Consider the following 27152-nt stretch of genomic DNA (forward strand, 5'->3'; position numbering starts at 1 on the left):
TATAGTCCCCTGAATGCAACTGCAGCTGCGGGATAAAGGTTCCGTTTAATGTTTGAACACAATATGAAGATTACCCAATGTTATTGATTTATTACATACTTCAAGTATAGTACATTATAGGATAGCCTACTTATGAACTAATACAGAAAAATCATATGTGTACTCATTCTGGAATCAGGTCACATAAACATGTCACATGTTTAATTTCCCTTTAAAATTATACTTTTTCATTTAGTTAACACAATGGACAGTACAACACAGTACAATAATAATGCACCTCAATAGTTACTCCAACCTATACAGTCACACAACAACAACCAACATCAGCACCCTTGTCACATGTCATTTCATAATGTTTGTATTCATCACAGTGGGGCATACTGATATTTGGCTTTATTAATTTATAGCAATTCTTCAAATTCTAATACCTGTTTTTCTATCATTGTATTTTTAACACTAAGCCATTTATGTGTTGTTGCTGTTCTTTCTCACCACTTATTGTTCGTCTTTCACTATCATGTGGTATGTGTTAAGGTCATTTTGTTAAATACAGGGCATTTCCATCATTTTCATTATTTTAAAATGGGATTAAAAATCACTAAAAGGCATGATCAACAACACAGTTGATAGCAGGGGGTGGTGCATTTATTTAGTCTCACAAAGAAAGGTCGTGACACACGTCTTCAGAGTAGAATCTGACAAAGATGGGAAAAGGACCGGAGAGTGGAGGACAAAGCAAAGGTGGAGAATAGTTTCCCCCTAATGGGCAGCTTGAAGCTGCCCCCAAACCCAAAGAGTCAGTCCAGCGGAGAGAAGCATCATTCAGAGAAAAGCAGTAATTCTCCTCAAACAGGGCTGAATCGATATGTTTCCATACAAGAGGTTTTTATTAAAACCGTATTTGTGAATCAATATTTTACACCTCCAGCAAGACATGGAGGATTGTAAGATATGTATGAAAACGGTTTGCATGCAGGTAGGATGTATACTTCATTGGCTGAGAAAAGCTTATGCATATAATGTTATGTTTTTCAAGATGGTTTGTTAGGAAAATGTTTAAATTTGATTATTTCCTATATCAGCACACAAGACTGATTATCGGTAGCCGCAATAAAACAAATGTCATTATCAGCTTTCACAAGCCCATTTGAGGAAACCCTTGGCCTCCTCCTCCTCCTTTCTCTGAATGCTCTTTGTCTGAATTTGTTTCAAAGTTCTCCCCAGTGAAGGAGAGGAGGTCCAGGCCGCTCTAATGATCTCTACTGTGTTACTCTCTCTGCAGCATTGTTGCGGGATAATAGTCCTGCATGTCTCAGATTCCTTTAAAGGAATTTCTTCTGATTGTTATTTTACTTTTTTCAGAAATTACTTTTGAAATATTTTAAGCAAAAGTAAATTAATGGAGATAAAACATCTTATTCCAGTACTTGACATTAATTATATTTAGCATAGATTTTTGTGACCACAAGCTAGAGATAACTTGAGAAAATGTGTTCTATTTTCTTTTTAAGTTCAATTTTCATTGAGTCATAATTTGACATGAGAAAAAGCATGAATGTGCATCCAGGTATTGGTGGTTCCAGACTTCGTAGTGTTTGCAGCATTGAAGCCACATCTGAGCTTTAGAAATCCTTTTAAGCTAAGTGCCTGTGACTGGATATTGTGATTTATGCAACAAATAAGCTTCAACTTTAGGAATAAGACCACCTCTGTCCACGAGGCTCCATCATTCTCCATCTAACAGCAATCACACGTCCCTCTTCCCTTGACTCATGCACTCAGTCCTCTCTGTCCTGTCAGTCTTTCCTATTTCCTTCTTTATTTTGATCATACCATCTTCTAGTGATGACTAAATTATGATTAGATTTAAGCATGTGCAGTGCTTTCATCTGTCTAGTGCGTTGTTTAATACTGCCCCCTCTAACCCCTCTCAAACCGCAACCCCGACCCCCCAAACACACACAGCACAATGGCCATCTACCTCGACTCACTCAGCCACTATTGAAGAGCAGAGGGGCTGCTTGGTTCCCATGGAAACACTGCACGTGTATGTGTGTGTTTCAGTAAATGTCTCTCCCTCGCTGAGATTAAGTTGTACATGTGAAAACACACAGAAGTAGGGGTTCATTTGTCTTACAAAGCATCTGCAACCTGTGTACTGCTGCATTATAAACCTTAATATGGAGTAGTAATAATAACAAGCCATACAGTATAACTTTTTACGATAGTCCTAAAAAAAAACCTGGCGCCCTTTGACAATTGAAACTGTTTTTAAATCCAATCACTATAATTATTTCTCCTTTTTATAATGGCCATTGAAATACCCCTTCTTTATGCATTTTCAATGAAAGTAATGGCTGATGAAATGTATTGCCCTTTTCTTTTAAATCCTACTTGGTGTTTCCATGAGTAAATGCAGTGGGGGATAGTATCATAACATCAAATACTTATCAGAGATTTTCCATTTGAAAAATAACTTGCACAAGTGAAGCCCTGCGTTAGCTTCAGATATACTTAATGCATTTATTTTACAGCTAACGTAGCCTCCTGCTTGCCTCACGAGGAGGGCTACAGAGGTCACTTACTTCTAACTCATCACCCACAGTTTATTTTCATTTTTCAAACTTGTAATCTGGCTGAATTGAATTTGTGCAGCTGATGTAATTTCACACATATACAAAAAACGTCTAAGCAGGCTGCGAAACTCCCAGATTGCCAAAACAGGTAAGATAATGGACAAAGGACGAAACCAAATGCATTAAAAATAAACCAAGGATATTCCTCTTATCACAAAAAGGCAATAAACAAACCACTGCCATTCAACTAAGATAACTTTCAGATTGACAGACTGTTAGGCTTGTAAACTAACCTGATGATATTTGTTTGGAAATGTTATTATGAAAGTGTATGTGCGTGTGTGTGTGTGCATGTGTGTGTGTGAGTGAGTGTGTGTAGCCCTGCACCACACGCCTCATTCACACCTAATGATCGCAGCCTCTCACTGGCAGCCATCTCTTCTTCCAGACCAAATCCAATTACCAGGGACAATAGAAACCAGCTCCAGCCTCAGGACTCCATCAGCTCCTCTGCGCTCCTGCTCCCTGCTCCGAGACTCCTGCTGGACCCCTAATCATGTCAAGGGTCCACAAGGGCCAAAAAGTACACCTGTAGACACACGCACACACAGATACAAGTACAAAGGAAAAACAGAAATACAAACATACATCGAGCCCAAATGCAAACAAAGAATACACAGGTACAACTGCAACAGTCGACAAACACAGTTGTAACAAGAAAACGCGGGAAAGAGAGTTAGATATCCTGTTATTTTGATGAAATACTTTTCCAAAGCTACTCACATACATTTTAATACCGTACACATGCCTTCGAAAGAAATGTGGGGTTAAGTATCTTACCCAGGGACACTTTGTTGACTTTTTAGGTAGTCAGCTATTTTACCCCTGCGCCATTGAGCAATACAAATCAGAATACTTTATTCTGAAATTGATTACATGAGAGTTGCTCCAATTACAAAAAAAATACAAAAATATGTATATATAGTAAGAGTAAACATGTGCAATGAAAAGAAAAACCAATAACAATAGAATAACAATATATAAGAAATTCATTCAAATGAGAAAGTATAAACAAATTAAACAACTAAGAAAATACAAAAAAAATGCATTTGAACATGTTGCTCAATATTGCACGCACACACACACACACACGCGCGCGCGCACGCACACACAAGCACGCACACAAGCACAACTTTCACTTATCAAGGGCTCCATCTAGTGGAACAAATATGAAACAACAACGGTTTGCTAGATGGACTAAAAAAATTCGGGAAACCTCCCAACAATCCTTTAAAAACTGTTATGTTATCCCTAAAAAAACTGAATAAATAATCACCTAATGACATTACATTGTGTTTCTGAAAAATCCAATAGATGCACACGTGAAAAATAAAGTCTAGCTTCGTTGCCTTTTATTTTGAAAGTCAAAACCGGATAAGTCAGAGTTTAATCACGTGACAGTCGCTAAAGCAACATGGCGGATGCTCGCAGGATGACCGTAGACGGAGAAACGCTGCGATATGCTGAATATACTTCAAAAACAAATGTCAGGAGCGATGCCGGTATAGATTCACGGCTGGTAAGTGTCTGATTTCAAACTGAAGACATTCATTGGGTTAATTTGAATGGACCATTGTGGGTTTTACCTGATAACGTGTGTGACGTAACCTCAATGACCGCTAAACGCACGGCTGCTTCTCACTATTTTAAACTTGCATTTGTTTTGGATGTTGGTTAAACGTAAGGTTAATGCCGCATAAATGTTATATTGACTTACATAGACAAAGAGATGTAGAAAACGCTCTTATCGTTGCTTATATTGTCTTCTGGCTCACGCATTTAAAACGACAGTATAGAAAGTTGTCCCCATATATTGCATAAATAAATACTTCGGAAAAGTGTATTGTCTTTGCGTATGAAAATGTTCTGCAACTCATTGATCTCACACATTTTGTAACATAATAGAAATGCTAACATGTAAATATTATGCTGCATACACACAAGATGCTCATCCTGCAATCGACCACTGTAGTTAGATGTTTGTTCGTTTTACTGCTTCAATTTCGTATGAAGATTGTGATAAAAGCCTTTTGGAAAGTGGTGTTTAGAATGTTACTCTGGGGGCTGCACATCAGTCTTAGATGTAAAATCATATTTAAAACATAATCTTCAATGAACACAATCAGGAGTAGTAAGCCATTAAACACAAACCATCAATGTGGAACTTTATATTGTGTGATATAGGACACATTATTTTATAAAAGTAATTGAGGCAAAAAATGTGGTTGATATTCCTAATACAATTCATTTTATGCTCTTTTCCTTTGCTTGCTTCTACCTCCAATGTTCTGCTTCTTACGTCTCTTGTGTCTAGACTAGTTTAACTTCCCAGTGTGTTAACTGTTGGGGTTTTTGTTTTGCTGACAGGGAGGGGCTCTGATTGCAGTAGGTCTTGGTGTGGCTGCTGCAGGTTTTGCAGGTAAGACTAGTTTGATATGAAATCAGTCATTTACAAAATGTTCAGATATGTTTGTTTTTAATCAGATTCATGTGTGCTTATGGTCGACAGGCCGCTATGCATTCCAGCTGTGGAAGCCTCTTGGACAAGTCTTTGCTCAAACTGTCAGGAAGATGCCCACATACGGCGTGAGTAATTATTAAGCTTCCTGTAACCCTGCCTACACCCCTCTTCTGGTAAATGTAGCACCTCATACCGTTTTTAGGTTCAAACTTAAGAAATGTTGTGCCCTTGAGATACCCAACATATATAGAGAACACACTCTCTGATTTTGGGGAGTGGAAATAAAACAAAGAGGAAGTAGAGCCAGTACTAAATGTTTTGAGAGATGTAGCTCTAATTCCTTTCTTTCCCCACAGGCTTTCTCACCATATTACAAAGGAGGTTTTGAGGGGAAGATGTCCAAACGAGAAGCCAGCCTCGTTCTTGGCATCAGGTAATATGTTTTGTTTGTAAATATTTCTTAAACGTTAACATAAGTTAAATGTGTGTATATTACTGCTCAGAGGTAACGGATGATTGCTCACATTGTTGTATTTGTTTTCTTCTTTCTGTCCAGCGGAACCAGCACTAAAGTCAAGGTACGCGATGCACACCGGAAGATCATGGTCCTGAATCATCCAGATAAAGGTGAGCTAAAATTCTGAAGATTGGGGGAAAAAAGTAATTCAATTATATTCGTTTTTTTAACCGACTGCTTTTCTTCACAATTCTTTATTTAAAAACACTGACATGTCACCCAGTGCCTAACTTATGTCATCTTAAAGAGTGTGGTTATCAATACCTACATTAAAATGGGCCAAATGTTGGATAGGCCCTCGTGTAAAACAAAGCATTTATGTTGCATGTTTGAAAAGCTTGTGGATGGTTGAGTTAAAGGAGCAATTACAGATCAAACTTGTGTATGTGTTTGTGCAGGTGGGTCACCGTATCTCGCCGCTAAGATCAACGAGGCCAAAGACCTTTTTGACAAGGAGAACCGGCATTGAACTTCAGATTTAACGAACACTTTAAAGACTTCAATCATCTGGTGTATGATCTCAGCTCGGAGGTGCTCCATCAACATCGAGGCTCCGCTTCTGGAAGCAAAAATATACATTCATGACAGTTTTCTTCTTAACTTATCTCCAACCTAATGTGTTAACATAATGAATATATAAATACATATGTAAATTAAAAGTGAAGGAGATTGCCTTGAAGGGACTTGACAGTGAGTTTGTATATAAGTAAAGGCATAGGTGGGTAACAGTCGCCCTCTAGTGTCAACTACATCAACCACAACATTTTGTATAGAGTTGTTTCTTTTGAAAGAACAAGATAAATATGCAATACTTTAATTCCATTTTTAAACAGTTGATGTGAACATTCTTTTTTTTTTTAAATAAACTTGATATTATAATACAACCACCCTACTGTATATGTTTTTATGAGTGAATGTGCTTCATTGTGCTGCAGACAAAAACACATTCAGACCGCAACTTCAAAACACTTCTTTATTTAGAGGATGATGTCATATGTATATATTATTGGACGGGGAGGACAGAAAGCAGGACACAGTATTTAGCGGTTACACTTACAGCAGCAGTTATTGGTCGAAATACCTACAAGAAGGTTTGCTTGGAAAAAGTCAAATAAATAGAAAAAGCGAGTCTTCTATCCTGATGTCAGCGTGGATCAGAGCGAAGCGGCACAGGTTTGATGTTCATCATGAAGGCAGAGGGTTTCTATAGAGCAGCCAAGTGGTAGGAGCCTCTGGGTCCTTGGAAATGTTACATCCAAGATCATTTCAACAAGAAACATCAAATCATTCAAACAGGAAATTAGTTATGTTTTGCTTTGAAATCAGTTTCTCTCTTTCATTGCCAAAATACTGAGCCCAAAAAAAGAAGAAATTGTGCAAAAAAAGTTGTAAGCAGTGCTCCAATCTGTTTTTCGAGGCAGCTTCCTGAGGGTGTCCTAATCCCTGGTTGAAAAAGGCAGCGGAAAAACCACATTATCTTGTTTAAGGTGTGACAGGCTCATCGTTAATTTCTCCAAAAATGCTTGAGAAAAAGGGAAGCATACCTCCCACTCTGGGAAAGATATGAAAATAATTTAAATTTCAGTTCGACTTTTGAGGAAGACTTCAAATTTTGGGTGGACTTGATCAATTTCTCCTGATAGCTTACAAGAAGACTTCACAGATATTTGGATGTTGTTTCTTGTAATTTCGCGAGGCTCTTTGGGACTTGCTGTTTTTTTCTCAAGTTTCTATACAAACAGTCTTGTAGATTAGAGTTTTTGTCGATAAAGCAGGTTTTTCTTTCGGCTTATTTATACAGGAGATACAATCAGGAGAGTGTCATGTTCATCCCAGTGCTGAAAAGCCCCAACTGACAGTCACAAAATGGGAAAGGACCATTGATGAAGGAAAAGGATCAGGTGGCGGCACACCTGATAAACTGCAGCTTCATGTTCTGTTAGAGGACGGAAATGAAGGGAGGCGAGGAGGTAAGAAAGGCGAGACGTCGGAGGAGGCACAGACAGAAACCTTGGTAACAATGTTAGCACCATGGAAGCTCCACCCACTGAAAGGCATGCTGGGAAAGTGGAGGCGTTGTTAGCTGTACATTAGAAGTATTCTTATCCAAACTGATCATTTTACAGTCGATCGTCGCCATCATCCGGAGATGTGAGTATTAACGATTCCAGTATTTTTACATTTGTGAAATCTGCTGGATTGCTTGATGGTAGAACAAATGTTGAAAGGGCGCTGTTGTTTCAGGGCAGAGAGCGGTTCTGCTGAGCGGAGGGAAATAATCTCATCAACATGTTTATCCTTTTCAGAAGCGAGGCTGATGGAAAATGTAGCCTTTATATACCAGCAGACAGAAAAACCTACTGCTGCAGGGAGACGGAAGCAACCAATCGGAAGTTTAGATGGAAAATAATTCAGCAGCCCTTCGTTAAGGAGCTTCATCAAGGCTGCTCAGTTGAACACCATCACCGTTCGATTAGCAGTCCTGCGTCGCCCTCTCCAAGTCTTCATCCTGCTGCCCTGCCGCCTCCTCCACCTCTGCCTCCTCCTCCTCCTCCTCATCTTGATCCTCTTTCTCGCTCAGTTCCTCTCCGATCACGTCCAGCCGTGCCTCCTGCCCGTTTAACACATGCTCTTCTTCCTCCTCATCTTCCTCTTCTTCATTGTGAAGCCCCAGCTCCTGCAGCTGCAGCCGCCGCTCCTCCACCAGCAGGAGGCGCTCCCTGACGCACTCTGCTGCCGCCGCCGTGTCGCTGGGACTCCCAAAGTACTGCTCCGTCCTGAAACAACACAATGAGTCGTTGAGTTTTTAATATGTGAAGTGTGTTCAACATTGCGGGTAATCTCCCTTCAAATGGAGGAAAAACAACCATACTATCTGTCAGGGAATAATTCTATATACATTCCGCTATCTCCCTTAAGGAGGGGCTGCCCTAGCATTTTGCTGTTGTTACCAGTTTATGACCAGGCAACTCTCTTTCAGAGATAGTTATTGTTGTGGGACACCTGGAACACATCCTTCTCGGGGTGTAGATGACCTCGAGACATAAGCGACAACAAATGTGATTCAGTGTCCTCAGCTGTTTAGTCGATCTATTGAAGAATGTTGATTATTACACTCTGAACTAGTTAAAACTTCGAACTACCGAAGGGCTCTTCAGAATTGATTGTGGCATCTCAACCGTGTGGTCAAACCGTGGCCCGTGACATGTCTTGTGAATTCTCCGGCCGAAGCTCCAAATAAACCGTCAAGTGTTTGCCATCAAAGCTCCAGCTCTCCATCGTGTCTCTCTGACTCCTGACTCCAATTGCTTCAGAAGTTTCCCCCCACACTATCAATATTTTTATATAAACAGTGGCTCATATCACGTTTATGGGAAAGGAGTTCCTTGTAGAGACAAAACTGATTTATTTTTTTGTTGCTTTTACATCTTCAATTATAGAAAGAGGGATTAAGTGGAGGAAGACGGATTTAAACTGACTTTCAACTCATTGTTTTGCTTTTACAGCACAGAGATTTTGTTCACTTTCCCACTCTTAGAGGCTGTACTGCAGGGTATATGCAGGAATCCTGAAGTCAAATGTAAGACCTTTTAAGACCTTTTTTAAAGACCCTTTCCATACATTTGAAGACCTCATTGCCACTTCGAGTTTTAACCGGTTACATTGGCGACACACTTTACCTCACATTTACTATATACAGTATTGATTGTCCTTCCTCCTTATCTTCCAACCATTTGGACGCAAACTTGCATTTCCCCATAACGATGTTGTTTAACAACCGGTGTAAACGGACCTTCGCGCTATCAAGCAGTGAGCGTGCGATGTCCTGTTCAGATGACGTCAAATCCAACGGGATGCCATAAATAAACTCCACAGAATCACACTACACACCTACGCAATGATTACATTCAGGCAGACTGTAGAATACTACCTCTTTGGACAATTGATATACTTATTGAAAACAAGCTACAAAATGTAATACTTGGAATACTGTTTAATAGCCTTCATTTTCGCTAAATTGATTTATCAACTTTTAATACTTTTTTAGACCCCGCGGACACCCTGTATTGCAAGGCACGTTTATTTATATAGCACCTTTCAACACAAGGCAATTCAAAGTGCTTTACAGACATTTAGAGATTATCTGGGGAACATAGTAGAGCATTTAACAGGTGAAGAGCTAATTATTTCCCTCTATAATTGATAGAGATTGAATAAATGTTTACATTCAACATGTAGAATCCAAATAAATGTCAATGTTACCGTGTATATCTGATGGATGTGTAAATAAGCAACCAAAAGTTTGACCAAATAAAACACTTATTGAAGGTTTAATGGTTTAGTTGTAGTGGTTATTATTAGGGGGATGAAAAGCAGTGTGTGTGTTTGTGTGAATATGTACCCATCGGGGAAGATAACAGGCATGGTCAGTCTGTCCAGCAGAGTTTTCCCAGAGGAGTCGACTTCATCCAGAGACTCTGAGTCGACACATTCCTGCTGTAACACCTGAAACACAGTAACAAGCCACACACTGAATTGATGCTTTCTATGTTTGTGTGGCTACAACGGTGTAAATCTGCTGCTTCTGCTGTACAAGCACACCAACAAGTGCCCTGACAGCACATGTTATTGTTATGCTGCTACAACAGTTGAGAGATAATAAAACAGTGGCCTGTCTCTCAGCCTGTCTCACCCTCTCGGCGGCGGTGTGGAAGTTCAGAGCCAGCTCCAGCCTCTGCTGTCTCTCCTCGGCGCAGACGCTGAACTGTTTCCAGATTCGGTTGAGTCTCGGCAGGGTGTCTCCGGACGAGCGTGTCGTACATCTCAGAGACTGACAGAGGACCACCGTCGCCTGCAGCAGCTGACGGCCGTAATCATAGGTGCTCTGAAGGAAGAGACAGGAAGACGGAGTTATTATTAGTTTTTTTATAATTTCTGTATTATTTCATCCCTTTTGGTCTTCTAAAGATTATCTCCAAATACACATTTTCTTTTTAAATCACCAATATTACAATATTGCCAGAAAATGTAAAAACAAAAATCCTCATTGGCATTTCAAACTCCGTACAGTCTTTGAACAGATCATTTATGACACACACTTCATGCAGGTAACATGACCAAATCTAAGCTTAAACAGTGATATACTACATCAAATTACTTACATTTACATGGTTTAATATATATATATATATATATATATATATATATATATATATATATATATCATCAAATATATTGTTTGCAATAACCAGATCCTATAAAACATGACATTCTGCCCTACTAAATATAGGACTTCAAATAAATGGATGTTGAAAAAGAAGCCATGGTGAGTTAAAGGTGGGGTAGGTAAGTTTGAGAAACCGGCTCGAGATACACTTTTTGTTATATTCCATGGAATGCTCTTAACATCCCGATAGCAATGAATATTTTAAGTGCTTTGACAAAATATCCATACAAAAATGTAATCTGTGGAAGCCGTAATACTGTAAAAAGCACGACCAATCATTTTAGCTGGCCCGGCTAAAATAACTGGATGGCCTACCTGCCTGTCAGCCTTCCATCTGTGCACAAACTTATCTTGTGCCCTCATTGGTCATGTGCGCGTTCGTGTGTGTTGGAGGAGGGGCTCTGTAAGGAAGTGGCAGATCTTTTCCGGCTGTGTATTTTCAAATTCTAGCGCACTCGAGCTGGTTTCTTCAAAATTACCTACCCCACCTTTAAGTAGAGTGGAGCAAAAAAAGTACCTAAAATTGCTTGAGGTTCATATTGTTCAATTTGAGACTCAACACAAATCATTAAACCACCGTAGCAGCATGACTAAGAGCATCTCACCTGAGCGACGTCTACAAACTTCCTGTGTTTGTCCAACATGGTCGTCGTCTCCTGAGACTCGTCCCCCAGTCTGACGTGAGTCTTCAGCAGGGCGTCCAACAGCTCGCCGAGCCACTCTACTGACTGAACACACACACACACACACACACACACACACACACACACACACGAAACATGATCATCTATTTCATACAGAAGTATTAAGTGTGAGTGTGTAGTTGTTGTGTGTCCTACCTGTAAAGCATCTTCTTCGCATTTGAACAGTTGGACCATCTGTAGCATCTTCAGCCTCCTCACATCCACCATGTCCTCACACCTGCACACAGTTACACAAACTTACCACTTGGGACTGATAACTGGTTATAACACAGTGTCAATGTTTTAGAGATGCATCTTTATGACCTTAAAGTTAATTTTACACAAATAAATGTTGATTTAAACTCTGCAGGGAACAATGTAAAGAAACAAATGCTTTGCTGCTGTTCTAGGCTTTTGGTTTTGTTTTGAAACCAAGTCGTTTGTAAAGTGTTGTAAGTTTGTTTTATTGATTATTGATCTGAAAACAAAGTAAAGAAGGACTTAACTTATAGTTTCTAGAATTCTAACAACATTTCTAGAATTCTAGCAAAATGCATGTTGGAGTTTCCAGGTGCTAGAATCTGGTCATAAAGATCAGTAGTAGATATACAGTGTATTCCATCTTTAAAGAATAAATGAAGTCCCTCATGGCTAAGAAGAAAGGTACCTCTGCTTGCGGAGCTGCATCTCCTCCATCACACCCTGGATGTGCTGCACGTTGTCCTGCTGTTCTCCAGCTGGACTCTCCGTCTCCTCCAGGGGCCACGGAGCCTGCGTGCACATCTGCTCCATCAACTGCGCCCCCTTCTGACGCAGAGAAGTTAAACCTGCCTCTGTATTGATAAAGGGAGATGTAAATATTCTTTAAAACAACAATAAAACATCAGTATTTTGGACGAAAGGCCTCATCAGTCAGAGCACGAACCGACAGTTTGCAGCTTCTCCTCCAACAGTTTGAGATTTTGTTGAATTGAAGCTCCGTCAGCTGGAGCCACATCAGCACAGAGCATGCCCAGAAGACCGTCCAACAGCTGGGACAACTTCAGGGACAGACACAGAGCTTTGATTACACAGAATACATCTGTAGCCACTTGCCCACATTCAGATTCATCCGGAAATGTTCTGGCTTTAGTTTCCTCTTTCATTGGAATAGTGTTTTTTTCCTAAATTTGTTTCAAGTACGAAACATCCAGTACGAAACATCCAGTACGAACAGCAGCTGATACAATGTGTGTGTGTGTGTGTGTGTGTCTGTGTCTGTGTCTGTGTCTGTGTCTGTGTCTGTGTCTGTGTCTGTGTCTGTGTCTGTGTCTGTGTGTCTGTGTGTGTGTGTGTGTGTGTGTGTGTGTGTTACCTCCTGTGTGGTGGTGTGGAAGCCCTGCGCTGCCTGCAGGACGTTCTGTCTGCACTCCAGCTGAGCGGCCTGCTGGTAGCACACGTCGCTCAGTTGCTGCTGCAGCGCCTTCAGCTCCACCACCTCCTCCTCCTCCCCGGCACTGAGCAAGGCAGCGATCTGCTGGTTCAACTCCACGTACACTGCAAACCATTCCTGTACAAAAACACAAACAATCAGCACAATGCCTACATTTACCACCAGTCACCTAGCCAAGAATATAGCAGTCCAATTAAACTAAAGTCCATACTACAGACAGCATCAAACTCCACTCTGAACTGTGTTGACCCCAAATCTCATTCATTCATTTGTATATGTTCTTATGTATATGTTTGATATGTTGCCTTACACTGTGCTGGCTCTCAATCTCCTCGTGTTTCTGCTGCAGAGTCTGAGCCGCCCGCATTGAGTCTCCGATCGCCTGCTGAGTCTTCAACAGCTCTGAACCTGGACCCTGCAGCCAGGTGACCACCTGAGAGAAAACAGAAAACAGAAAATACAGACTTAGTGATCTCTTAAAAAGGGAAGAAGATGGAGCTGCTGGTCTCTCTTTTTCACAGAGCACTTGTTTGGATCGACATTTATCTCATTGTGTTCAAAACAAATGTGTTAGAATATTTGGGGTTTTTCTGATAACAGAGTGAAAGGTACAAGCATGTGAACATTACAATGTAATATGAACAGTTAACTATGACTCACAAAATGCACTTCGATTGAGAAACCTTCAAACAATCAAAAAGCTATAAATTCAGTTATTTCCACACGCTTTGACCAGTAAGACATGACATGTGAGCAAACCTATACAGTCTATGGAGCAAACGTGCACTAAACAACATTCTAAAACTAAAGCAACTAATTTGATTACCACTATGACGTGTCAAAATCTCTACTGAGAGGAACTCTCTACGTCTGTGGACTGCAGTTCAGCAGAGCGACCAGCAGGGGGCTCTGCATGTCTCCGATGACTGCAGATGATATCCAACATGACATCCCATCACAACATGTATTATTTATTTCCTTTCATGGTCACTGCCCATTAATATTTGCTGTTATAAATAGTTTCTGTCAAAACCACTTTACCCGAGAGTCACCCGTTTATGTTTTCCACAAATATATCAACATATTACATCATGTTTAACTGAAAAGAAAAAAGTGAAACGGAACATTGATATCCAGCTGAAGCATGTGAGGGCTAGGAAATATTTCAGATCACACAGACCTCCTCAACTCAAAACACTGGTGCCTACATTTCCCAAAATGCCTGTGAATGTGTTCTTCGTCAGTTTCTCTCTTCCTAGTAAATGCTTTCAAAACACAAAGACTCTCTTTACACATACTGTATATGGTGGTCTCCCTGTTCTTTGCACGAGCATGAATGTTACCGATTGGCTGGAACAAGTGCCAAACACACAATGAACAACTAGCCCACCTTGCAGATATATTCACCTAAAATGACAAAAAGTATATTGGATTTAAAATCTTACACTAGACCTTTGACCTTAAATTTCCACTGAGAAAGAACTGCAATTTATTTTTTAATTCTATACTTCAAAATGTTTGTATTTTCCACAATGTTTAGAATGTTAATTAAAGCTTATTGTGAACAATCTGTGAATGTGCCTCGTTTGCTAGTTACCTCATGTCCTGTGGACTTTATATCGTGTTTTCCTTTAAATGGTGTGTTTGTTCATTACAAAATGGAATCTTATTCAGTGATTTCGTTATGAGTTCAAATGTTCACAATTGTATTATACAGTACATTAACATCTGGAACTTTCCAGATGTGTGCATCAGTGTCATGATTTAATTGTATTTATCAGGTCAGTGATGCCTTAAAGAACAAACACACAGACACACACACACACAAGTATGATCCAGAACTAGGCCACCGCCAACAACCCCCCCCCACCCCAACCTCAACAAGCCCTTCAGGCTGTAGACCGACGTGCTGTGGTTCCCATGGCAACCCCAGGCTTATTTCCAAGACGTTGGTGTTACCCATCAGCCCCTGCGGCTGCGGGAGCCCCAGTAACTACAATATAGTCTATTTCTACTTAAGTGCTGCTCACTGACACTGTGTTTGAGGGTCAAAGGTCAAAGACTGGATGATAAAAGAATCAGAGCAAAGGACTTAAATACTGAGGGGGTCAAAGCTGCGTCTGAGTCTACAGATGTAAAGGTCGCATTTATACATTTCTACAATGATCGAGAACATGAACTGGAGTTTCAAGAGCTGTATTAGGAGCAGTGAACATTACAAAAGCAAGAGTTTGATTTTAGGGAAATAGACTTGGAGGAGAGTTAGATAAGGAGACTGACATATTCCAATCGCTTCAATAGATATGAAGCTACAGCCAGCAGCTAACTTCAATAAATGGTTCTACAGTTTGTTGTAGAGAATTGGGAAAACAAGAACACGAGCAAATAACCTTTAATTTGGGAAAAGCTGCCACAGCTTTCCAAATAAATATAATTGTACTACTCTTGTTTCTGAATCATACACACAGAAAGTATCCACCAATTATAGTTCATTAGATAGGGATCTACACCTTGAGCTAGTTGCACATTGATTTGTCTCCATGTGCAAAACACAGACGGGACACAAGGGAAAAAACGAGTCTATAGCTCTGCCTAAGAGGTTAAAAAAAAATCCACCTACCATTTATGTCTCAGTCATGTTTAAGTCTTGCTGAATTTTGCATAAAACAAAACAAAATCATGACACATCCCCAAAGGTTGAAAAAAAAAAAAAAACTCAAATTGATATTCTGGCCAACAAATGAGGTTGAACTGCATGTTGACAATCATTAACAGATGGGGACACAGGCTCACAGCTGTCCATATACCTGTTCCTGTGTGTGTGTGTGCGTGCATGTGTGCGTGCGTGCATGTGTGTGTGTGTGCGTGTGTGTGTTACCTGCATGACTTTGGCGTGGATCTCGTCCAGCTGGGTGCGCTTGTTTCGCTGCCTGCAGAGCTCCTGGTATCTGGTGTACTGCTCCCTGAGCGAGTCCAGCAGCTTCATCACCTGAGGCTGAGCCAGCAGCTCCTCGTCCATGGGACACCATGCTGGACCTGGGGGTCAAAGGCCAGAGAGACATCAGGCAGGAGTCCTGTGGGGGTGATAGCCCTGGACATCTTCTTATCTTTAGTCTAAATGTACAAAACGGTACATGCTATTCAAGGCAATGATTTGTAATATTTTAAATACAACTATTTTTTAACCAAGTGATCTCGATGTCCGTCTCATAAAAAAGACGTAACCTCTACATGTATCTGGACACTGAACATTGCAGCCTTACAGGATTGTTAATGCCGTTCCTAAATCGCGGGCATTCATCTGCTGCGATATCAGTCTCCACTCTTCTAGATGCAGGCTTTCTACCATGTTTGAACTGGATGCTGAGGCTTGGTATCATAAAAAAAGAATGCTCAAACTGGTATAACCAGTCCCCTTACACTGAGCTCAACTGCGAGCTAAACCATACAAACAGTAATTATTTGTGTACTAAAAGGATCGTATGCAGGTATTGTTTGACTGGAGAGGCTGGATTAAATTTGCTCTTGGGTTATTTTTGTCCATACCTAAAAAAGGTATTGAGTACTGTTCCCTGCCCTATTGTCTGCAGAGATTATCTCCAGTTCAGACACAAGGCATTAGTGAGGTCCAACCTGATGCTGGGGGACAAGCTCAGGGTCACAGACACAGAAGTGACTGTCACACCATCCTTAAACAGAACATACTAGCACTATTTTATCTGTTATTTTTGTTCTATGTCCTATATATATGTTGCACTGTTAGAGGAGCCTGTGAACTAAGTTTTTCATTGCCATAGTTACACTGTAGCTAATGTGCAAGTGACAATTTAGCCTTGAATTGAATTAAATACTCCAGCAGTCTTTGAAGTAGCCTATTACACTGTGTCAAAGTGTAGTACTCTTTGAAGTACTGAATTGCTCCAACCAGACAGATGTCAGAGAAAGAAAAGGGCTAAAAACAATACAGATCTATCCATCCGTCCGTCCGTCTGTCTGTGCACCAGCCCAGTGACACCTGGATGATTGACAGCTGCTTCCTCACCTCCTTGTCCTCCTCCTTCCGTGCCGTTAAAGCGACGCTGCTGCAGCTCCGACAGCAGTTCGTGACCTGCAGACAGACAGAGAGTGTGTGGGGGGTGGTATGAGATTTAAAAGCCTGTTATGAAAGCATTTGAAACAATAATGTGTCAGTGTTTGTGTACATGCTGCAGAGGGAGGAGGGTGGTACCACAAACAAAGACTCCTTTCACCTCGGCCCAACACTCAGACACAGGCTGCTCAGTGCGGAGAACACAGCCGTCCATCATCCATCCATCATCCATCCATCATCCATCCATCCATCCTTAGTGTCTATTTAGCTCCAGGTCTTAACCTCAGACCTCCCTCTCCCCTCCAAGAGACCCCGATAATAAGCTTGAATCCACAATTATTTCAGTCTCTACCCACAGTCCATGACCACAAGGGAAAGAAGTTGTGAACACAGAAAAAGTACCTAAAACTAGAAGAATCTATGCAAAAAGATTTATATCAGCAATTTCTAAGTTTATTAATCTGCCTTTTTTGTGCAAATTAGATCATACTTGTGAAGTTAACTTAAGAGGATAGGTTCACACAGTCTTAAAACAATTGTCAAGGGCTCCTTTGACAATAAACAGGTTCTTCTGGCAGTGAGTATTTCTCCTGTTCATACGGGTCATTCAAAGATTCCCTGCTAATGCTCTTGAACGCAAGCTACGAGGGCCATAATCCAGTGTCCCCCTTTGGTGTATTAAAATGTTTATCTGAAGCTAAAATCAGTTAGTCAAGTGGATATATTCCATAAAATCCCCTATTTGTGTGTCCCTGATACGCTGCAGTGGTGGGCCGGTTTGGTCAATCTGTTTCAGACCAAATAGTACAATTATTGTGAGTGAAAGGGACTTGAATGAGAGGAGATGATATTTACCAGTCTGAAGGACAGTCTCAGGGTCGAAGGATGGCAAGAGGGCGAGGTCAGCTGATCTGCAGAGGAGAGAGACATAGCTATTGATTAACTCTGTCTACTGCTTGTCAGTTTAAACTATAGGTGTGTGTGTGTGTGTGTGTGTGTGTGTGTGTGCGTGTGCGTGCGTGCGTACTTCTCCTTGTCCACCGTACTGCTCTTGTCACTGTCGTTGATGATTGACAGCTCGTCCAGCAATGACGTTGACTCCCTAGTGAACTTCTCAAAAACCTGACAACAAATAAAATGAAAATAAACAAGCATCCCCAGACCATAGCAACAAGCTTACCTAATTGGGCAATCCAAATATCAAATACACACGTTTATCTCAAATGAAATACTCACCAGTCTCTTGTTCAGCCAGTCGTTGTGGTCATAGTCCAAACTTCCTCCAAAGTCGTCCGTTAGCTGGCACGGTTCAATGTAACGAGTCAGCTTATTGGCCGAAACCAGGATCACCTGACAGGAAGGAGAGTACAATTAAAATGTTGATCATTAAGTGTAAAAGAGACAAAACAATACAAACACAGCATGAAAGAGTTTATGACCTGACAGATTAGCAGGGAAACAATCAAATATTCACAGAAAGTATGACTGTAATTTATTAAACATCTATATAATTTAGTGATTTGCAAATGTGTGTTTAATCTACACTGTGAAATTAAATAATAGGTTTGAAGGACAATGAAAAGCAAATCCAACTCTAGATATAGAACCTTTTATGGAAATCTTGTACTTCTCAGAAGATCCCTGTGTCCTATCTTAACTAATGGTTTACATACAAAGGTTTTGAGTGACCTCTACGTATGATTCATTCTTCAAATGATTAATCTAGATATATTAATATTGATGACATGTCGGGGGAAATCTTTTAGAACCATTCTTCCTGCATGATTTAATATACTAAAGCATATTTGATGTTGGATGGGTAGTCATAATGGCTAACGTTGGACAATGGTTGCTTTTCAGTCTGCAATTTATGCTTCCTTGCCTCTATGTCCTCCAGCCAAGTGACCCAAAAACTGAGGTCTGAGATCATGTTTTTGGGGGAAAACGCATCTTATTATTATGTCAAACTCTGAGACGCCCTGACGCCACGAAGGATCTATAATTGGTGTAATTGGAGTGGCAGTAATATGGGTGCCAGTAGGGCTGGGCGATATGGGCATCATATCAAATCACAGTTTTTTTTTTTAGTTTTGACATTTGATATAAAAATATATTTGACCATTTTTAGTTTTCCAGCGCAGATTTCAAAGTGTAATGACACAGGCTTTTATGTTGCATTGTCATGAGCTATTTAAATCCAAGTGTTTATTTTCCAATTGGTTTGTGTATTTGATGTTGCGAAAGTAAAAATCCATACTTAAGCATGAATCTATGACTGTAAAACTTAAAATACTGTATTCCTCCTAACCCTAGGGTTCAGGTCTTTTTCTTTAAGACTGTTACAGACATATGAAGGTTGAGTGCTGCTGTGCATAAAGAGTCCTGTGTCTACAAAGCAGTTCCTTGAGCGGCAGAAAGAGTCATGAGGGAGGTGAGGATCCCATGCATGAAGCTGTAATGCACCTCAGGCACGTCACCTCTGGAGCGCTGCTATTGGCCGGTTCAGTATTTCAGGGAGGGAGACATAATTATAGCCCCTTGTTTTCTTAAGACCTAGGAGTCACTGCAGTCAGCAATAAAGAAGCACACAGAGACTCCTTTAAACTCAGTTTCTTCTAGTTCTTTCTAAGTGTTGACACGTAAAACAAAGGTTAAGTGTTCTTCTTTCTTAGATGTTTTATACCAGCTGTTCATACCAGTGCTGATCACAGATTTATTATCTGGAGTTGCTTCAGTCTATGTTGCAGAATAAGTTATTGGATCACAAGACAAACTTTCTTGTTGTTTCTCAGAGTGATTCTAAATCTGGACATAGAGCGTTCAATGGTCATGAACAGCCGGCGAGTTGATCTGAGGTTTTACAAAAAAAACAAACATCTAAGTTTCCCTTAAAATTAAGGCGTTTAAACATACTGTATGTTTTTGTCCCTTCATATTATCTTTACTTTGAACTGCACTTGTATAAGAGGTTGCTTTGCAAATAAACTTGGAAAGTCAGACAGCTGGCAGTGAGCCGGTTTCTAGCTGTCAGCAGATGCTGTCACAGGAATTGGACTTGTATGCGTGTGTGTTTAAATGTAAGGTAAGACTTTAGAGCAGCTGTATGCCACACACCCCTCTGTGACATCCACACACACTCCATAGTTGGGATGAGTCACATTTCAACACTGGAATCTCCCTGTGTGTGTGTGTGTGTGTGTGTGTGTGTGTGTGTGTGTGTGTGTGTGTGTGTGTGTGTGTGTGTGTGTGTGTGTGTGTGTGTGTGTGTGTGTGTGGATGGTGACCACTCAAACTGATTTAAATAACAACCTCAATCTGAGCACATGATTGATTAAAGAATTTCATCTTTCAAAAAATATATATAGTTGAATCAATCATAAAACTTAACATTAACGCTTTTGATGACTTGTGTGTACCGCTACCTTTTTTCTTATTCATAATATTGCCTCTTGGGTTTCCATTATTTGTATGACATTTTTTTCTTTTAAAAAGGAGTGTTTAAAAAAGCTCTATATAAATAAAAAGTATTATTATGTCCTTGAAAGCACCATCAGGGACAGTCTTCGTAACAGTCTCTGCTCTCAGCACACAATGAGAACTCTACATTGACTTGAAATGAATAAAGTCATCTAAATGTTGCCCGAGATGGATTATCTATAATGAGCAGCAACTTTCAAGTTGCTTCACACCCACTAACTTGCTCCAGTTACCGTGGCAACAACTATTGAGCCAACATGGCTGTGAAAATCTGGGTCACACCGACTCCTGATCTCCGTCGGTAAAACCATCTGTTGTAATAGAGGAGGCGGATTGGCCGACAATCACACAGACACACACACACACGGACACACACTCCATCGACCCTGGCTCAGGTTTCCAGCAGCACTCAGGACAGTTAATGGTGTTCAGGGTTATCATAACTGGCTCACTCTGTCTCGGATTGATATCAAGTAACAAATACAATTCCGGTATTTGTGTGTGTGGAGATGTGTGTTTGGGTGTGTTGGACCAAACAGACGGTCTGTTTGTCTCTTAGGTTGTTTCAAAGCTAGAATAAGAACTGGGTTCTTCAAACTGCTTCTCTCCATGACAGCAGGCTGTTCATCTCGCCTTCAGTGAGTCTGTTCAGAACTGCAATAAAACACCAAAACGTTGCCAAAAAAATTCTCAGCAACTTGTTAAGACACGGGAAAAGCTGAAATAAGTTGAAAGAAAAAAAAAGAGCATTGGAACAAATGCCTATTTTGGGTCAGGCTTGTGTGCTTTTCAGCATGTACCTGGATTCAGCCTGTGATAATATGAAAGAAATAAAAAAATATCAGCTCCACTATTTCCATTTATGTATATCCCAAAGTAGCAAACTTAGCTGCAAAGAATTCAAGTAGTTGTTGAGGTTTCACATCTGGATATAAATGACGAACCAGCCCGTCGCTGGTCTAAATGTCATACTAGCATTCCTGAAGCCTTTTTATTAGATACTGTATATCTGGGATGTCACAGTTTGTAAAACACTGTGGAAACACAGAGACAAACCTCACACTCAAGCCTCACATTGGTTAATAAAAGTTATAATTATTGAAGGCCCCATGTTGCATATGTTTAAGTCCCAACAGAGGGAAAAGCAACCAAAGCAATTTCAGGTTGACCAGAGATGCTTTTCGGACTGTACCTGAGCTCATTACAGCTATAATATATTAACAAATGTACCGAAATCTCTTGAAAGATGTTCCACAGACTGGGAAAACCTCTTAGATTGTGCCTTTCGCAGTCTGGAAAAACAACACCACAAAGACCTCTAACTCCTATCAGTTACCTCTCAACACCAGAGCAGGCGCTCAGTGAGTGAAAAGGAAACTTGAAACAGTATAGCGTAAACCAGCTCAGAAACTCACCTCAAAGCCCAGGCGGTCTTTCTCTTTCCAGAAGCAGAAGTGCGTGACCTTTTTATCCCAGAATTCATCTGGCTTCACCACGCAGACCAGCGACACCTCGGCAGGGATCACATTCTGAAACAACATCATTTGCATTAGCATCCTCAGCTTTAAAACATCCTGATAATGTAATAAAGTCATTTATTGGATCCATATTACGGGTTTGCACCTGCAACATGAGCACCACAGTCTTCACGATGTTCCACTGAGACTTTCGTCCGTCCACGATAACGGTGAAACCTCGAGCTTTACACTTTACACTGAGAGAAAAAAATGTATAATACAAGGATATTAATTAAACTATGAAAAACACACACACACACATTTACATATAGTTTCTTGTTCATGCAGTATTTGGGTTGCACATGGAAACTGATTTAAAGTGTAAGAGTTTGTTGTATTTCTTCTCTTCTGAATGTGTACATCTCTTACAGACTTATATTTGTCTTGTTTTTATGAAGCCAGTATAATCTAAAGGCGTTTTAAACAGCTTTGATAACATGTTCTGGAAGAAAAACATTCCTGACAAGCATTAACGAGTTTGAAAAGCTTGTGTTGACATTTTTACTGCAGACATTTAACATAAAGTGAATCATCTGACAAGCTGCCAAAAATTACGACTGCCAGAGCCCGTCATGATGTGGAGCTCAAGAAAAGGACTTAGGAATACAAACAACCAGAGGCATCGTACTGACAACAGGAGACAGTGAGTGTGTGTCACTTAAAAACAAAACATGTTGTGATTTATTAGAAGTGTTTTATAGTTTTAATTTATTTGAGAAAAGTCTTCAAAAGGATGCAGCCTCAACAGCTGTTGGAAGGGGAGGGGTTATCTTATAATCAGGGTCCCCTCATATTAGGGCCAATACGATAAAAACTAAGTTGTGATAATCTGGAATCATCTATTAAGCCTTTTACAGTTACAGAGAACATACTGGATTTAAACACTGCGGCCAAGATACAGAGAAGTTCCAGCAGCTCCTCAGTGACAGGTCCACTCCAAACATTTCCACGGACATTAAAACTGAGATGAAACATTTTGTTAACAGAGACTTACTACCAGAGTGTGTGTGTGCGTGCGTGTGTGTGTGTGTGTGTGTGTGTGTGTGTGTGTGTGTGTGTGTGTGTGTGTGTGTGTGTGTGTGTGTGTGTGTGTGTGTGTGTGTGTGTGTGTGTGTGTGTGTGTGTGTGTGTGTGTGTGTGTGTGTGTGTGTGTGTGTGTGTGTGTGTGTGTGTGTGTGTGTGTGTGTGTGTGTGTGTGTGTGTGTGTGTGTGTGTGTGTGTGTGTGTGTGTGTGTGTGTGTGTGTGTGTGTGTGTGTGTGTGTGTGTGTGTGTGTGTGTGTGTGTGTGTGTGTGTGTGTGTGTGTGTGTGCGTGCGTGCGTGTGCGTGTACCTGGGGATGCTGAGCAGGTAGTCCAGTGTGGCGCTGAGCTCCTCCATGCTGGTCTGATCTGAGCTGAGAGGGATGGTCAGGATCAGACCACTGCGCCGGTCTTTCCCCCCTAAAGAGATACAGAACACCATGAAATTAAGATTTTAAAGACACCAATTATTGATTGAAGCAGGGTATTTCTGTAAATAAAAACAGGTTTGAATTTTGGAACCGATAACATCTATGCTTTTTCAATACATTTAGAGTATCTGACGTCACAGCACTCTGGATCTAGGGGGAATTGGAGTTGCACCAATAGTATAATACTAACAACATGAGTGAAGCCTTAGCATCATCTGCAACTGTTCAGAAATACCAGCTTTAAATAGAATGAATAGAAATGCAAAACAATTGAGAAAAGATTTGAATGTTGTGTGTATGTTTTACCTGACAGAAACGCCAGCTTCTTCTTGAGGAGGGGGAGCATGGTGGTCGCTTCCGCATTTACCTTGGACATCTGAAACACACATACAAAAGGCTTCTTAAAGGAAAGGTTTACATTTCTTTAACTATCAATATATTTCATATCACAGTTTGAAATTCCAGTGTTAGTACTGCTAAGATGCAAATACGTTGTAGGTCAAAAGGAGTATAGCAGCCTTATAATAAGAGATAAATAAACTATAAATGGGTCCCTAATACACACTGTAGCGGCACAGATAAACCACAGACCCAGCAGTAGTATTATAGGAATATTATGTAGAGCTCAGCTCAGTGATTTTCCATAAGGATTTTCTGTCCTCTGGCACTTCTCCCAGCAGATTCAGATGTTTGGCTTTACATCAGCTCAGTCTGTTTCATCAGAGCTGTCAGTTAGTTTGCATTTCTGTTGATTTATTGTGATTTTAGTGAAATAATCATCAGATTAAGTGGTGATGAAATAATTGTTAGTTGCAACTCTAGTTTGAATTTGAAAGCAATGCAGAAATGTTTCTATTTTTACAGATACGTATGTTTCTGACTTCTCTCTGTACTTGGTTTGAATTACTAGTGTTTTCATTTGTATCATTCAATAATATAATCTGGTTTATAAGCAGTATAGTTTCTTATACAATGCTCTGAAAGTTAGAAGACAGGCGAGCTGTTTTACGTCTTTATGCTAAGCTAACAGCTTCATATTTAACAACAAGGCAAGGCAAGTTTATTTAAAGAGCACTTTTCTGTACGCGACAATTCAAAGTGCTTTACAAAACAAATTAAAATACTTTTTATGAATAAATACAGTAAAAACACATTATATAATGGCATTTTACAACAGGCATTACAAAGCAAAGATAATAAAACAGACATTTAAACCTCTTTTAGTTATACTTTATTTCTTACTATGGGCTTGATACATTATACATTGTATATGCACGTGTATACTTAATGTATTTAATTATTAATAATGTAAAAATCCTAATCTTATCCTGACACACTTTTGTGTGACAAAGCGATTGAAACAGTGGATGATTTAGCACAAATCAAAAACTAATCCCTTTATTTGGAGTCCATGGCCTTCGTGTTTGTATTGTTTCGTTTTCCAATCATTTTTAAAGCTCCTTTTTACTTCATGCCCCTGAAAACCAGAGTCAAACAAAAGTTGCCAAAGTGTTGTTTATTTCACAAAAGTAAAGACGTGTTAGTCTTTTTGTGTACGTCCTCTTCTCAATGAGTTTAAGTGTTTGATCTTTGGAAAAGCTTTTACAAGCTTAAAATAGCAACCTCCTATTAAGTTACAAGCAATGCAGCCAGTGGTGGGCTAATGCATGTGTTTTACTACTTTATGTTAATTATTATAATTCTGTATGACATACTTGTTTGGGCTATGTAGGAACCTACTTTGTAAAAATAATGGCTTACATTAGGAAACATAATAAACTCTATTAAACACATTATAAAGTGCAGTAATCACTATTTAGCAATGTTTCAAATGAAATATGAGGAGAATTGTTTTACAAGAGATGTTACTTTATGTTGCCCATCACATCTGAACAACCACACCCCCAGAAGAAGCAGAGTATTTTAGACTTGAGTTATTATTTAATAATAACAAATGTTTTTCCTCCAGAAAGTTTAACTCTAAATGTCACTTTTCTGGTCAGAAACATTTGATGAAATAGCGAATACTCAAATCCAATAGAAATCCAAGTTTTCATGGAGTTAAATATTTCGTAATGTTTACTTATTTTAATTGTTGTTTTCGACTATTCAGCTAAACTGAAATCCCATTATTTGGGACAAGTTCCCATCATCATCCCCACTCCCACATTAGTAATAAGGGAATATTGGAAGTATTTATGGTGATGAATGACCCCCACTGCAGCACCAGTCCTGCAGCAGGCTTCATCCTCCTCTTCCTCCTCTTCCTCCCCAGCCTGCCTGCGGCCTCGCTGCAGCTGCAGGACGGCCCGGCTGGGCTCGGTTGGTCTCGGCCTGGTTCGGCTCGGCCCACAGACACAATGACCTACATTCAGCAGCTGCGGGCTGCGGTTGCTGCGGCTCAAACCTCCCTCACCTTAAACCTCAATCCACTCCGTATCGACAACTTTGGGATCCATCATCTATCAGTATTGATCAGTCGCATTTTCTTACCTTTCAGTCAAATCTGCAGCATTATCCTGCCCCGATTTTTACTCCACGTCCTCCTCCTTTTTTTCCCTCCCGTGTCTCTTCTCCTCCCCAATAGCTCTTCCTCTCCTCTTCCTCTTCCTCTCCGTTTTGGTTTATCAGGAGATATTCAATCTATTTTCAATTGAACACTGAGGACATCAATTCGCTCTGCGTTGGTTTTGAACAACAGTGGAACATAGGGAGCAGGCGGTTGAGTTTGCTGCTCTGCGCAGACTCAGTAAAGCTCATAAAAAGAAGACGACTTCCGGTCAAGGGACATTCAAAATAAAAGCTTGAAGGTTTCTTAACTTTTGCTTTGCTGACAGGAACAAGTTGTTTCTGTTTCATTAAAGGTTATTTATAGATATATATCAAAGCTAAATTGCATTTACATTGGCTATCATTTTGTTCCCATTTATACTTACCATGATTTGTAATGTTTATAGATAGGTAAATAGATAGATAGATAGATAGATAGATAGATAGATAGATAGATAGATAGATAGATAGATAGATAGATAGATAGATAGATAGATAGATAGATACTTTATTGATCCCAAATTGGGAAATTATTTTTTTTCAGCAGCAAAGTGTACTGGCATTAAAATCTTAAAATTATGATTTGTATGTTTTAATATTATGACTATTTCAGTCTCTTTCCATAAATGACTACTAATACAGCACAATGGAATCTTATTTTGTCAATATTTCACTTAATATGAGTATCCAAACATCAAAGATTCAAAGGCTTTAATGTGATATGCACAGTAGCTACAGTGTAGAAAGGGCAATGGAAGTCCCATAAAATAAGTCCCAAGCTCCTCCCCTAAATGATCTGAATAACCTACCTCAATAATAATAACATACGTAATATACCTTATTGAACATTTCACAACATTTACAGTTAATTTTTTATGTATAAATTAACTTAAGGAGCCCATGTTATTTTGTCAAAAGCCTTCGCTCCATTTTCGCTTTTTTTGGTTAAAAATGTATATTTTTTATTTTGAAGGCCGAGTTGTCTCGTTTCCGGTGAACACTGCTGGCTTCACGAACGCTCACGAAGCTGGAGTTGTACATCCGGGGCGGAGCCAGCGCGAGACAGGCCCCGCCCTGTCCAGTTCAGACTGCTGAGGCGTTCAGGTGCAAT

General features: G+C 40.0%; 2 protein-coding genes across 2 annotated transcripts; one reads left to right on the forward strand and one right to left on the reverse strand.

Annotated features, from left to right (window-relative positions):
* The first annotated feature begins 4009 nt into the window (after nt 1-4009).
* Nucleotides 4010-6498, forward strand: dnajc15 (DnaJ (Hsp40) homolog, subfamily C, member 15). The gene is made up of 6 exons (XM_034128683.1): nt 4010-4155; nt 5004-5055; nt 5146-5222; nt 5454-5530; nt 5654-5724; nt 6013-6498. Exons 1-6 carry the CDS (start codon nt 4051-4053, stop codon nt 6081-6083), a joined length of 453 nt encoding a protein of 150 aa, XP_033984574.1. The 5' UTR covers nt 4010-4050; the 3' UTR covers nt 6084-6498.
* A 75-nt stretch (nt 6499-6573) lies between these two features.
* Nucleotides 6574-26226, reverse strand: sestd1 (SEC14 and spectrin domains 1). The gene is made up of 19 exons (XM_034128878.1): nt 25985-26226; nt 23798-23867; nt 23372-23480; nt 22147-22237; nt 21939-22052; nt 18283-18396; nt 18074-18168; nt 17902-17957; nt 16999-17064; nt 15835-15992; nt 13267-13389; nt 12879-13073; nt 12450-12564; nt 12192-12357; nt 11681-11762; nt 11447-11569; nt 10308-10499; nt 10017-10120; nt 6574-8391 (listed from the first exon to the last, which is right to left on the reverse strand). Exons 2-19 carry the CDS (start codon nt 23865-23867, stop codon nt 8088-8090), a joined length of 2277 nt encoding a protein of 758 aa, XP_033984769.1. The 5' UTR covers nt 25985-26226; the 3' UTR covers nt 6574-8087.
* Nucleotides 26227-27152: the final 926 nt, after the last annotated feature.

The sequence above is a fragment of the Trematomus bernacchii genome, unplaced genomic scaffold, assembly GCF_902827165.1.
Source record: "Trematomus bernacchii unplaced genomic scaffold, fTreBer1.1, whole genome shotgun sequence".
Classification (NCBI taxonomy): Eukaryota; Metazoa; Chordata; class Actinopteri; order Perciformes; family Nototheniidae; genus Trematomus; species Trematomus bernacchii.